The sequence below is a fragment of the Cervus elaphus genome, chromosome 14 (assembly GCF_910594005.1).
Source record: "Cervus elaphus chromosome 14, mCerEla1.1, whole genome shotgun sequence".
In the NCBI taxonomy this organism is placed as follows: Eukaryota; Metazoa; Chordata; class Mammalia; order Artiodactyla; family Cervidae; genus Cervus; species Cervus elaphus.
In genome coordinates, this window is record NC_057828.1 from 52,115,975 (window position 1) to 52,130,923 (window position 14,949).

Genomic DNA, 14,949 nt, shown 5'->3' on the forward strand with positions numbered 1-14,949 from the left:
TCTGTGCGCCGCCCACCAGAAGTAGCCCTGCAGGGCCAAGCATGGATGCTCAAGAGGCAGGCTAGCCAGGAGGGCTTGGGGCCGGCAGCCCCTCACCCCTGCCCCTCCCACCCCATTCGTGGTGACATCTCGGAGACCAGGTCCAAGGCCCCAAGCTCCCAGTCCCTGCAGAAGACAGCACCCCACCCCACCCCCACCCCCACCTTTGCGTGTCCATGTCCAAGGCGGGCTGCCCACCCAGCCTCCCACACACCCCAGGCGGCCTCCGCTGGGAGGACCAAGCTGTGTGTGGAGCGCGGGCGCGCTCTGCTGGTGCCTGTGTGCAATGACCGTGCGAGGGAATCTGGCTGCCGCTTTGACAAGGTTGGGCCTTGTACCAAGGGGCTCAGAAGGCTGACCCCTTAGGCTGACCAGAGCTGCAGACGTGACCCGTTTAGGCTCAGTGCTGACCACAGCGGGCAGAGCCAGCATCTTCCAAGTGCTCACCACGAGCAGGGCAGCACTGAGCTGTCCCAGGGAGGGTTTCTGTTCTCCCTGACCCCCACCCTCACAGCCTAGAGGGGGCATCATTAGACTGTTGTATTGGTAAGGAAACCGCGTACCGGGGCAGACACAGTGATCCGAGATGCGGCTTGCTCGGGCCGGCGGGGGCCCTCTCTCCAGAGGCCACCGATACCCAGCCCCCAACAGGGTGGGAGAACCTCACAGGCGTCAGGGTGGTCAATCGTCCTCCACCCACTACCCAGGTGGAAGTACAGGTGTGAGGCCCCCAGTCACCTGCCAGCCGGATCGGTAACTCTTTTCTCTGCCACGTCATCGTTGGGGGACTGCTGGTCTGGGGTGCTTGAGAGGTAGAGGAGTGGGGACAGGGAGCAGGGGCTAGGGTGGACCCTGGCAGGTGGGCCCCAGACACCACCCTCCCACCCCTGAGATGCCATCCCCAGCAGCTGTGGGCAGGGCCAGAAGCCCAGGTGGGGCAGGACAGGCAAGGGAGAGGCACCTGCCACAGGCCCCCTCCCAGCCCCCCAACAGGTCAGTCGACCCCGTTCTGCGTGCCTCCCCAAGCCCTCACCGATGTGGGCTCTGCATTCAAGGCTGTGACCCCACCAACCACTGTCCAGCGCCGCCCCCACCACCAGAGGCACCCGGAGGCCCAGCACCCCTTCCCTGGTGCCCCGGCCTGGCTGTGCTGCTCCCTAGAGCCAAAGCTGAGCCAGGCTCAGAGGTTTCAGGTCCCAAGTCCCCACCACGTCCCCACATCCCCCCGGGCACCAGGTCCAGTGGGCGGCCAGCAGGACCCGCCGTCCCAGGCAGACGAAGAGCTTCTTTCATCACATCCTTGGCGACTCCCTCAACTCTGGAGAGAGGAGCCGGTGATCTTGGCAAAAATAAACAGCAGGCCTACTGTTTATCTGTCCTGATGGGAAAAGCTGGGCCGTTTCTGTCCGCTGCACCATCACGGCCGGCAGGGCTGCAGCAGAACACAGGCGCGGCTCCAGCCAGGCTGCGCCTCCAAGACTGATCCCACCCAACCCCCCCAGAGGCCCAGGTCCCTGGGGGTGTGAGGTCACCACCCCCGCAGGCCTCCTGACACCCCAGCCCCCAGCCTCCCAGCCTTCTAACCTCCACCATAACCCCTTGTCCCCCAAACCCCACCCACCAGATCTCCAACACCCAGACCCATAGCCCCTTGTTCCCAGGACCCATCCCCAGCAAGGTTCCCTGGTCCGCAGGTCCCAGACCCTGTCCTAGCACTCCATCCTTGCCTGTGCGCATGAGTGGGGACCAGGACAGACATCCCACTTTCACCCCCAGGAGACCCTCCACACAGAGATTTTCATGAGCCTCTCGGCTCCTGTGAGTTCAGGGTCATGGCTACAAGCACAGGTGTGAGCTCTTACTCAGCCTGAGGTATCTGCACGCACACTTGTGTGCACTCTCACAGGTACAATGGGCACACACTTGGAAACACAGGTACTCACACACAGCATGCACACATTCACACACACCTGGATACATGCACCTGTGCACACACACATATCTAGGTCCATACCCAAATGCACACTTCCACAGATGTGTGCATGCGTCCACATGAGTGTATATACACGGGTGTACTAAATGCAGCACGCACTCACATCTACACACTTGCACACACTCACATGCACAGCCTATGCACACATACACAAACACAGCCCCACATACTCACCTACAGACACACATATGCTGATTCACACACATGTACACACACGTACAGAGTCTGCATTGCCGGTGCTCTGAGACGCTCAGGGCATCCAGGTGAGGAGGAAGAAGGGCAGAGGAAAAGTAGGGAGGAGGGGCCTGGGTCTCTGCAGTGCCCATGAAGGGGGTCTTGAGGACCCCCCTCACAGCAGCAAGGCCTCCAGTCAGCTCCCAAGGGCCTGTCAGAACAGAGGTCAGCACGTGCAGCCCCAGCTGCACGTTAAGAAAGACCTGGCGGCTTCTGCAACACTGCAGGGTGGGGACTCCCAGAAGAGATGGGTGATGTACCCCCCCACCTGCCCAGACAAGCTCAAGAGAGGGCTTTGTTTGAGAACAAAAAGTACTCAGACACTCTGGCACACCACAGGGTTACATAGTCAAGGTCAGAGCTGCCACAGCAGGCGAGAGCCTGTGGACTTAGACGGGAGGCTGGGCCTCAACCCTGGGAACGTGGGAAGGCACTGATGGGGCTTCTCAGGGGAGCAATAGCCGCAGGCCAGGGCTCCACTGAGCAACAGGCTCGGCCCAGGCAAGGCACCCCTGCTCTCCAGGACCCTGTATCTTGGCATCCCGTAATACCATGCTACATTTAAGACCCAAGACGCCAGAAGACGTGCTGGTATACTGCCATGATTTCAGTCTTTCTGAAAATTCCACACCTCACCTTTCACATCATGAGATCAGAGTCAATGATTCAAATGCTGGGTTTATGAATTTGCACAGAGCTTCTCAGAAGTCTAGATGGACTGCCCATGGGAGCTACAGTCCACAGCCACATGGCCGTGGAAAGCGTGTGCAGGAAGAATTTCAGCCCCAGCCCCAGTAAGGTGAAGTTTGTACTGGGTGGCAAAAGGATCAATGAATTTATAGGTGGCAAAAGGATCAATGAATTTATAGTCTAGTGAGGATCTTCATGCAGAACACACAAGACCCAGGGAACAAACAGAAAACTCTAAATGACCATGATGGCTTGTTGCCAGCACACCAAGAGCAGTCCCTTAAAAACAGAAAGTGTCATACGATGCAGGGAACTCAAAGCTGGTGCTCTGTGATGACCTAGAGGGGTGGGATGAGGACGAGATGGGAGGGCAGTTTAGGAGGAGGGAGAACGATGTATACCTGTGACTGATTCATGTTGGTGTATGGCAGAAAACATCACAATATTGTAACTACCCTCTAATTAAAAATAAAATAAAAGTTTTAAAAAAACAGAGAGTGTCTCAGACTCCACAGAACTTGGCCTTTTCCTCTGCGCCCAATGCCTCATTTGCAAGCCTGTGTTGCAAGCCATCTCACAAGGGTAGAGTCCCGCCTCCACCCTTTGGATCCAGGCTGAGCGATGCAGCAGTATGCTAGTCCAAAGCAGCCTGGGAAATCTGTTCTTTCTCTCTGCCTCTCTCCTCACCATACTTCTGTTCCAAGAACAGTTCAGACTGGCCTGTGGAGGAGGCTGAGGTGTTCAGTTTATAGCCAGTCAACCCCTGAGCACAGGATGGGGGACGCCAGCCCAGCCTGCAGGGTCCTTACCTGACCCACTGCAGACCAAAGAGACATGAACGATAGCCAGCACTGATTATTTTAAGCTCTGAGTATTGGGGCGGTTTGTTATGCAGCTGCAGCTAACTGATAACAGATGGGTTCCCTTGGAGAAGAAGGGTCAGAGACAGATATTTGGAGAAATAGGAGCCTCCTCATCATTTTCTAAAGTATCGAGACATAGAAAGAGCTTTTGTGCAGCTGTTCTTACATGACATTATCTTTTTCTATCAGATACTTTGTTTGAATTCCCACCCACCTCCACTCCACCCCACAGCCATCCAGCCCAGTGGTCTCATCCTTAGAAAGTTAAAATCCAGCTGTTTCTTAAGATCTTGAGTAACACACAGAAACCTTACTATTTCTGTACCTTATTTTAAAATTGCAACCATAATTTTTAAAGATTTATTTATCATTTTTAGTCACAGTGGGTCTTAACTGCTGCATGCGGGCTTTCTGTAGCTATAGCAAGCAGGACTACTCTTCGTCGTAGTGGTCAGGTTTCTCATTGTGTTGGCTTCTTTGGTTCTGGGGCACAGGCTCTAGGGCACACAGACTTTGGTAGTTGTAGCACATGGGTAAGTTGCTCTGAGACTGTGAGATCTCCCAGGATCAGAAATTGGACCCTTGTCCCCTGTATTGGCAGGGGATTCTTAACCACTAGACCACCAGGGAAGAGCCCCACTACCATAATTTTTAAAGAAGAGATAGTTACTAAACTCCTGTTAACATTTTAGACATTGATAATGGAGTGCTCAGCAAGGAGATTAAACCAGTCAATCTGAAAGGAAATCAAGCTGAAATATTCATTGGAAGGACTGCTGCTGAAGCTGAAGCTTCAATACTTTGGCCACTTGATGCAAAGAGCTGACTCATTGGAAAAGACCCTGATGCTGGGAAAGACTGAGGGCAGGAGGAGAAAGGGCAAGAGAGGATGAGATGGTTGGATGGTATCACTGACTCAATGGACGTGAGTTTGAGCAAACTTCAGGAAATAGTGAGGAATAGGGAAGCCTGGCGTGCTGCAGTCCATGGGGTTGCAAAGAGTCAGACACTACTCAGCAACAGAACAACGAACAATGAAGGGAGTAAATTGCATTCCCTCTTGAAATACTTCCACATTATGATGAAACAAACCTCCTCTAACTATTTGTTAAATAAGCTGTATATGTTCAAGCTGGATTTAGAAAAGGAAGAGAAACCAGAGATCAAATTGCCAACATCCGTTGGATTATCAAAAAAGCAAGAAAGTTCCAGAAAAATATCTACTTCTGTTTTATTGACTATCCCAAAGCCTTTGACTGTGTGGATCACAACAAACTGTGGCAAATTCTTCAAGAGATGGGAATACCAGACCACCTGACCTGCCTCTTGAGAAATCTGTATGCAGGTCAAGAAGCAACAGTTAGAACTGGACATGGAACAACAGAATGTTTCCAAATCTGGAAAGGAGTATGTCAAGGCTGTATATTGTCACCCTGCTTATTTAACTTATATACATCATGTGAAATGCTGGGCTGGATGAAGCACAAGCTGGAATCAAGATTGCCAGGAGAAATATCAATGACCTCAGATACACAGATGGTCTACACCCTTATGGTAGAAAACAAGAAAAACTCTCTTGATGAAAGTGAAAGAGGAGTGAAAAATGTCAGCTTAAAACTCAACATTCAGAAAACTAAGATCATGGCATCTGGTCCCATCACTTCATGGCAAATGAATGGGGAGACAATGGAAACAGTGACAGACCTTATTTCCTTGGGCTCCAAAATCACTGCAGATGGTGACTGCAGCCATGAAATTAAAAGACAGTTGCCCCTTGGGAGAAAAGTTATGACCAACCTAGACAGCATATTAAAAAGCAGAGACATACTTTGCCAACAAAAGTCTGTCTAGTCAGAGCTATAGTTTTTCCAGTAGTCATGTATGAATGTGAGAATTGGACTATAAAGAAAGCTGAGAGCCAAAGAATTGATGCTTTTGACCTGTGGTATTGGAGAAGACTCTTGAGAGTCCCCTGGACTGCAAGGAGATCAAACCAGTCAATCCTAAAGCAAATCAGTCCTGAATATTCATTGGAAGAACTAATGCTGAAGCTGAAACTCCAATATTTTAGTCACCTGATGGGAAGAAGTGACTCATTGGAAAATATCATGATGCTGGGAAAGATTGAAGGCAGGAGGAGAAGGGGACGACAGAGGATGAGGTGGTTGAATGGCATCACCGACTCAATGGACATGAGTTTGAGTAAGCTCCGGGAGTTGGTGATGAACAGGGAAGCCTGGCGTGCTGCAGTCCATGGGGTCACAAAGAGTCAGACACAACTGAGCGACTGAACTGAACTGAATTGAACCCATATAATCCCATAAATTAAACTGATAAATATAGAAAAATCTTCAAATTAAAATAGCTTCTTCAAATTAAAATACGTTCACCACTTAGTGAAGTTGCCCTATGTCATTCAACTTAAAATTACAAACCTGAATCAATTATTTATAACTTTAAAGTAAAAGCACAAGGCTAGTCTGTTGGGTAATCAAATATCCCAGAATTGCTTAAATATTGCAAATACTTAATATACCAAAAAGTAATTATTTCCAAATTTAACAATAAACAATAAACTACTGTGGGTAGTTTCTCTTTACTGTCATCTCCTTACTGGATTCCTGCTCTCCAAGGGGACAGGGATGGTTACTCACCAGGGAACCATGACTTGCCCACTCCCAAGTGACCTTTCTCATGATCCGAGTGGCCGAGCTTTTTATAGCAGCTCCATGGCAGGTTCCAGCCCTAATAAGGGTTGGAATCACAGACCAGGCCCACGGGTTTAAATCCAGTCATCACTCAGCGCCCTTGGGGAAGCCAGCCACTCCTGCCCAGCCCAGGACTGACTGTGCTCCTGGAATCCAGTAGGTCAAGACCAGCAGAGCCCAGCAGAGCCCAGCATAGCCCAGCAGAGCTGGGGTCAACCAAGCCCTCGTGTGATACAGCCAGAAAGAAACAGCTGTTGTGAGCCACCGAGATGCTGGTCTAGGCTATTCCTGAAGCCAGAGCGACCAATGCACCTTCGCTACCCCTCTGGGGACACAAAAGCATCTTCTGAGCTGGAGCACTGGATCCTGGACACTGTCATGTCGTCCCTCACAGACCCTGGATGCCGTTGTCACATCCTTCAGCCAGGTCACAGCCTCTCACCCAGCCCTTGCCCCAGGGGGCGGGACCCCAGCTCCCATAGGAAAAAAAACCATTCTGGATTCTGCCACCTCCCTTGGCTTCAGACCCTGCTGACATAGCTACACCCAACGTCTCTGTATAATCATGTCGTCACTGGGCACAGGCACTCCTGGCTGCACTAAAGCTTCGCAGGCACCGCAGGTTTCTTTACAAACTGAAGGTTGGTGGCTACCCTGTGCCAAGCAAGTCTATCAACACCCTTTTCCAACAGCGTTTGCTCACTTCATGTCTCCAAGTCACATTTTGGGAATTCTTGAAACACTTCAAACTATTTCATTATTATTACTATATTTGTTGTGTGATCTTTGATGCTACTATTGCAATCATTTAGTATTTTTCAGCAATAAAATATTTTTTGGTTAAGGTACATATATTGTTTTTTTAGACCTAATGCTATTGCATGTTTAGTAGGTGACAGTGTGATATAAACATAAATTTTATACATACTAGGAAACCAAAAACTTCACATGGCTTGCTTTGTTTCAATAGTTGCTTTGTTGCCGTGGTCTGGAACCAAACTGACAATATCCCAAGGTGCCTGTTCAGTCTCTAAGTTGTGTTTGAGTCTTTGCGACCCCATGGACTGTAGCACGCCAGGCTTCTCTGTCCTTCACCATCTCCCGGAGTTTGCTCAAATTCATGTCCATTGAGTCAGTGATGCCATCCAACCATCTCATCCTCTTTCACCCCCTTTTTCTTTTGCCTTCAATCTTTCCCAGCATCAGGGTCTTTTCCAATGAGTCGGTGCTTCTCATCAAGTATTGGAGCTTCAGCCTCAGCATCAGTCCTTCCAATGAATATTCAGAGTTGATTTCCTTTAGGATTGACTGGTCTGACCAGCCCAAGGGACTCTCAAGAGTCTTCTTTAGCACCGCAGTTCAAAAGCAGCAATTCTTCTGTGCCTAAAGTCACTTCCAAACTCACCCTTTCCAGCATCTCCCAGGTGGGCCTGGCAGCATGTCAGTAAGTCCTGTGGGTCAGGGGCATGGTTCTGATTAAAGGTACCTATAAGAGGCTTTGTTCCAGAGTGCCCTTCGGGAACATATCAAACAGTTAGCCTATTAAAGGTTCTGAGAATTCTTGCAGTGAGAAAGCACATTTAATTGTATTTAAGCCTGTATTCACCATGTTACATTGTTTTCATGTAACCCCTGTTGATGACTGATCATTTGTTCACAATTATCTGTTCCCCCTCCTTTCCCAAGCCCCCCATGGGCAGAGCTTGTCCATCCTCCTGACTTGGGTACTTCACTGAGGGAGGTGGAGTACACATGCAGTCAGCCTGCAGTCCCCACAGACTGTGACCAAGAAATAAGCAACTGTTGTGAGCGTCTGAGATGCTGGGAGTGTCTGTGCTGCAGCCTGAGCTGACAGATGCAGAAAGTGGTACCTGAATGATGATCGTGACAGCATCTCAACATTGGCTTTGGCAGAGGGAAAACTTGTAGGAGGCCGCAAGAGCTATGACCATGCCACAATGTAGACAAACAATGTCTAAAACATATGCCAGAGACAACCGGAAGGGTAGGTGTGCACCCAGCGAGCATGTGGCCCCAGGGGAGAGGCTCAGAGGCGGATCTTTGACACTGAGTTGTCCTTGACCAGCTACATCTGATCAGGAGTACCACAAGAAAGTTTGTTCACAGGAGGGGGAAAGGGGCATCCAGAAATTCTGGGGTCAAAGATGCAACTCCTCTCGGATAAAAGCAAAAGATTTCAAATGAAGACCCAGCCTGGGGACAAAGACCAGGTCATGGAACAGGGTTCCAACTGTCTGTAAAGACCAGTGATGGGATGGAGGTGCTCTTAGCAGAAACCGTGGTGAAGAGGACACATCTGGAGAAGACCGTTGTTATTGTTGTTCAGTCCCTAAGTCGTGTCTGACTCTTTGTGACCCCATGGACTGCAGCACGCCAGACCTCCCTGGGGAAGACTGAGCTGGGCTCAACTCTGCTCAATCTGACCTTCTCTTTCCAGATCCCAGGCTGAGGTGTAGCCCCCATCTGGGCCATGATGATCTCGTGTGCGGTGCGGTGCGCAGGATAATGATCTCCCAAACACACCCACCTCCTGATGCCTGGAATCCATGTAGAGTGACCTTACAGGAACTTTGCAGATGGGATGTGGGCTATCCTGGATTATACAAGTGAGTCCAGGGTCATCACGAGGGTCTCCAGGGACCAGGAGGGTCCGAGTCAAAGAGGACAAATGACAGGGGAGCAGCATCCTGGGAGGAGATGCTGGGCTGCTGATGGTGACGATAGACAAGGGGCTGCAAGATGAGAGATGTGGGTGCCTCTAGGAGCTGGAAGAGGCATGAAACAGATGCTCCTCGGAGATTTCAGGAGGAGCTGCCCTGCCCACACCTTGATTTTGGCCCATTTGAAACATCTGACCTCCAGAACTATAGGAGAAGAAATTTTGATTGGGTCTTTGTTGTTTCCCTGGATGAGGAAACGGCAACCCCCTCCAGTATTCTTGCTTAGAGAACCATGGACAGAAGAGCCTGGAGGGCTACTGTCCAAGAGTTCGCAAAGAGTCAGACATGACTGAAGCAAATTAGCAAGTCACTAAGTCATGTCCTGCTCTTTGCAGTCCCACAGTCTGTAGCCTGCTAGGTTCATCTGTCGACGGGGTTCTCCAGGCAAGAATACTGGAGTGGGTTGCCATTTCCTTCTCCAGGGGATCTTCCCAACCCAGGGATCGAACCCACATCTCCTGCATTGGCAGGTGGATTCTTTACCACTGAGTTGGGCTATGTGCTTCCCAGATGGTGCTAGTGATAAAGAACCCGCCTGCCAATGCAATAAAAGACAAGAGTTCGATCCCTGGGTCAGGAAGAACCCCTGAAGGAGGGCATGGCAACTCACTCCAGTGTTCTTGTCTGGAGAATCCCATGGACAGCGGAACCTGGCAGGTTACAGTCCATGGGGTTGCAAAGAGTCAGACAGGACTGAAGTGACTTAGCACTTAACCCAGCTGAATCATGCCACCGTATCTGTGACAATGTTTTTCCAGGAAGCTGACAGAAGGGGGAAGGGATTGATCGCTTATAGGTGAATGGTATTGGATTCGTGATCTCAGAAGCATAAAATTTCGCTTCAGGACCAAAGACTCTGCTTCAATCACTCAGAGCTTCATGTGGCAAAAGTTTTATTAAAGTGGAAAGGGACAGAGAAAATTTCTGACATAGACACCAGAAGGGGGCAGAGAGTGCCCCCCTCGCCAGTCTTACCAAGGCCTTGTATACTTTTTCAATTGGTTACTAACAATAGAAAGGTCTTACCAGACTCACTTCCCCAACATAGATTTTAAGATAACAGGATTAGTCAGAAGATTCTTAAGAAGGAGAAACTGGTCCTTGAGCAAGATACATTGTTGTTATATAATCATTAGTACAGAGCTTAAGGAAAAGCAGACCCTTGAGCAAGATGTATTGCTTTGTAGTGCAACCATTAGCTCTGGGCTCAAAGGAAGTTAGCCTTAGAAGAAATAGATTGTTGCCATAACAACTCAGAGCTTAAGGGGAAAAAAAAAAATCCTTATATGACTAAGATGAAGAATGTAGAAAAAAAAAGGTTTGTCCCTTTCTCCTCCTTGAGGGCCCCTGACTCCTTATCAACCTACCTAAGAATTAACTCTCTCAGGATGAGGGGCAAAGCACATCCTGTTTCAGCTCCTCCTGATGGAGTCACAAGGCATGTGTGCTCACATCCCATTTTTCAAAGCTTGTCATGTGGCCACACCTGATGTCCCTGGGGAAGAAAGCTACTCCCTCACTGGGAAGCAGGTGTGGTGGGAGGGAGCAAGCAGTAGTGGGGAAAGACCACCACCTATCTCAACACCTGGTCACAAACATCTGCTTCCCTGATGCCTGAAAATTCCCCACAAGGTCCCTTCAATCCTGGCCTCCTGCTTCAAATCCAGAACCTCTTGGAGGGACTGTGTCTGGATCAGGGCTCCCCTGACCTGAAGACCTCCCATTAAACAGATCAGTGATCAGCAAACCTGACCCAGTGCAGTTGCCAAGCCTGATACCCGTGGTCCAGGCTCCTGCTTCCACCACCAGAGACCCTCCTGTTTTTATTGTCCTCCCAGGTCCGTTTAGTCAAAGCTATGGTTTTTCGAGTAGTCATGCATGGATATGAGAGTTGGACCATAAAGAAGGCTGAGTGCTGAAGAATTCATGCTTTTGAGCTGTGGTGCAGAGAAGACTCTTGAGGTTCCCTTGGGCTGCAAGGAGATCCAACAAGTCAATCCTAAAGAAAATCAGTCCTGAATATTCATTGGAAGGACTGATGCTGAAGCTGAAGTTCCAATCCTTTGGCCACCTGATGCAAAGAACTGGCTCACTGGAAAAGACCTTGATGCTGGGAAAGATTGAGGGCAGGAGGATAAGGGGCTGGCAGAGGATGAGATGGTTGGATGGCATCACCGACTCAATGGACATGAGTTTGAGCAAGCTCCAGAAGATGGTGAAGGACTGGACTGCTGCAGTCCACGGAGTCCCAAAGAGTCAGACACAACTGAGCAACTCAACAACAACAGATCACATCTGCAAGACCTCAGGGAAGGCCACCTCTATGGTGGCCAAGGCGCTGTCTGTACTGGTTCCCTGCCTGGAGAGCAGGGCCCCTTGACACCCTGCAGACCAGAAGGCTGATCAGGGGCAGCAAACGGAGGCCCCAAGTGCTGGGGGCAACAGTGTCCCACGCCCCACCCCACCAACAGCTGGGTGCCTTATATGTACTAGGAGTGATGCCAGGGGTCCCCTCTCCAGAGGACCAGCTCCCCTTCAGTGAGGCTGGGGGAGCCCACAGGGCACCGAGAGGGGAGCTGAAGCTTCTCATTCTGGGAGCCAATGTGGCCCTGCCTCCCAGCTCTGGAGTTTCCACCAGCATTGAGGCCCAGAGCTAGGATGGTGGCAGCAGCAGCAGAGCCCCAGCCTCACCTACAGGGATGGTCCAGAGCCTCCCCCATCACTGGTTCCCTGAGGGAAGAAGTTTCTTGTCAACCCTGGCCCCCATCCACACTCAGAGTTTCAGTACGTCTGTTCCCTGGTGGTTTAAACAGGACTTGACTTTCTCACGGTCTCGAGGCTGAGAGTCTGAGCGAGACCCAGGTGTTTGCATGGCTGGTTCCCCCTGGAGGCTGTGAAGCAGAATCTTTCCCAAGCCTCTCCCCAGCTTCCAAGGCTTCTGGCAACCCTTGGCGTTCTGTTCTGTGGCTTGTAGATGCATCACCCTGATTCTTCTCTGTGTTCACGTGATGCCCCCTGTGGGTGTCTAGGTCCAAATTTACCCCTTTTTACAAGGACAGTCCTATGGGATTGGGTCCCACCCTAACAACCTCCTTTTCACTCAGTTACCTCCATCAAGATCTTATCTACAAATATAGTCACATGCTGAGGTGGGGGGGAGTGTGAGTATGACTCCAGCACATCTTTTGGGAGGATGTGACTCCACCATTACACACAGTGAACAGTTCTCCTTAACGACTCTCTTGTCCCCAGCACTGACCCCTTTGTCCTGGTTGCCGTAGAGAACAGCACTTCCCTGGGGGGCATCCTAACATCCCCGCTGCCCAGACCCTCCCCATTAGGACCACACGAATGAGTTCCAGCATCTTCACCTCACACGCTCCAAGGAAACGCCCAACAGCCTCTGACAGCATGAACTCTGAAGCTACAGAACACCCACATGGGCAGCCAGCCCCATCCACACGCCCAGCCCAGCACCTGCAGGGTGCATGCCCACATGGTCCACCATCCTGTACATTGGCCAGTCCTGCAATTCCATCCACATCCCTCTGGGGCAGTGCTGAGCCCACCCCAGACAATAGGGAGGAGCCCCAGGAGAGAGGGGTGCCCAGCAGGCACGGCCTCAGGTGGGATCTCCTGAGATCTCCGGTGGCAGAGGAGAGGCCTGTGCTCCTCTGCAGAGTGGGGGCCTGCTTCTGCTGCCAGGAGGACCATGGGGTCAAGAGCCTCCAACACGCCCATGGCACATCCCCAGCCCAGTTCTCTGGGCTATCTGGACCTATCTGTTCCTCTGCTATGAGGACCTTCCTTGTCACAGGAGACCCTTGGAGGCTGAACACCCAGCCACCGTTGCAGCCCTGCTGCCCATCATTAGGCTGCTTTCAGCGGAGTCTGCCCACAGCTTCCAGGGGACCGGGCAAGACCGCGCCCCTCCCCTCCCACAGCCCTGCCATCCGTCAGCCCCCCAAGCCCTCTGTCTTCTCTCCCTGAGGCTTTCAGCACAGGACAGGGAGGCCATCAGCCACATCCCTCACCGACACTGTTATACTCGCTCAGGTCGTGGCCATGGTTACTGTAGGCCCAGCATCTCACCTTCCACTGCACCTGGACCCCAGGTGAGAGCCTTAGCCACAGGAAGGGGCTGCAGTCTGGTGGTATCACCGCCCCACTCCCCAGTGAGCCCCAGACCAATAAAAGGTCAATTCTAACACCCCCTCCAGAGGATCTGCAGTCCAGGCCCACCTTGGTCTGGGCCCCAGAGAAAAAGCAGCCTAATAGTGAGGCTCTGCACCTGTTACCTCACCTGGGAGCAGTGGTGAGGGCAGTGGGGTGGGCGGTCACCAGGCCAGGCCCCCATGTACCTCACCCATGGGACCCCATGGACTGAAGCAGGCCAAGCTTCCCTGTCTTTCACCATCTCCTGGAGTCTGCTCAAACTCATGCCCGTTGAATTGGTGAGATGGCCATCTAAGCTCCCCTGACCCTGGGAGTGTCCATTTCCGCAGACTCTAGGCATCACCCTGCAGGAGGCCCTCCAGTGCCAGGAGGGGTCAGAGCCCACATCTCTGTGGCTGGGAAAAGAGCAGGTGTGGCCGGAGGGTCAGCACAGAGCATGGGGGCATCTGAAGCAGCAGATGCAGAACCCAGAGGCTGGAGCCAGAGTGACTCTCCAACAGGGTCATTGCTGACAAGGCCATACGGGAAAGCTGCATCACCGATAGTCAGCCCCAGACAGCACTCAGGTGATGCTCAGGCAGGAGAGTGATTTCAGAGGCATTAGGTGGCTCGGCAGTAAAGAATTCGTCGGCCAGTACAGGAGACGTGGGTTCAGTCCCTGGGTCAGGAAGATCTCCTGTAGAAGGGCATGGCAACCCACTCCAGTATTCCTGCCTGGAGAATCCCATGGACAGAGGCGACTGGAGGGCTACAGTCCATGGGGCCACAAAGTATAGAACATGACTGAGCAACTAAACTAGAAGAAGAAGAGGAAAGAAAGCCAGTCACTTCCAGAGTCGCAATCCGGCAGTGGGAAAATCCTCTGAATCAGTGAAAGGCGGTTCTAAACCAACAGGAATCATCAGCCACGTGGCCAGAGTCAGAATTAACGCAAAGAAACTCATGGTTCTCTTACAGGCAAACAACCACCTAAAGCTACAGTGGAAGAGAATGTCTGTAAAATAGCAACAGGAAAAGATTAAGTAGCTGAGAGTGATTCAGAAGCATGCAAGAGCTAAATCAAATTGGCCAGGCTTCCTGAACTAATCAATACAATTAATAAAAACCCCATAACTCAGCTGGTAAAGAATCCACCTGCAATGAGGGAGACCTGGGTTCAATCCCTGGGTTGGGAAGATCCCCTGGAGAAAGGAAAGGCTACCCACTCCAGTATTCTAGCCTGGAGAATTCCTTGGACTGTATAGTACACGGGGTCGCAAAGAAGTGGACACGACTGAGCAACTTTCATTCACTGTATAGCACAGGGAACTATATTTAATACCTTGTAATAACCTACAATGGAAAAGAATCTGGAAAAGAACAGATACATATATGCATATAACTGAATCACTTTGCTATACACCTGAAACTAACACAATATTGTAAATCAGCTCTACTCCAATACAAAAAAATTTCAGTCCCCCTAAAATGCCATGCAAGTTTTTATTGGCACCGATCTTTAAAGA

The 14,949-nt window shown here is 51.0% G+C and overlaps 1 protein-coding gene across 1 annotated transcript in view; it reads left to right on the top strand.

Moving 5' to 3' along the window:
- The first annotated feature begins 625 nt into the window (after nt 1-625).
- TTC34 (tetratricopeptide repeat domain 34) overlaps nt 626-14,949 on the top strand; it is a 44,753-nt gene continuing 30,429 nt past the window's right edge. Inside the window, exon 1 of the mRNA XM_043922908.1 lies at nt 626-792. Within this exon, the coding sequence (XP_043778843.1) occupies nt 626-792 (167 nt within the window). The remainder of the gene's footprint in view (nt 793-14,949) is intronic.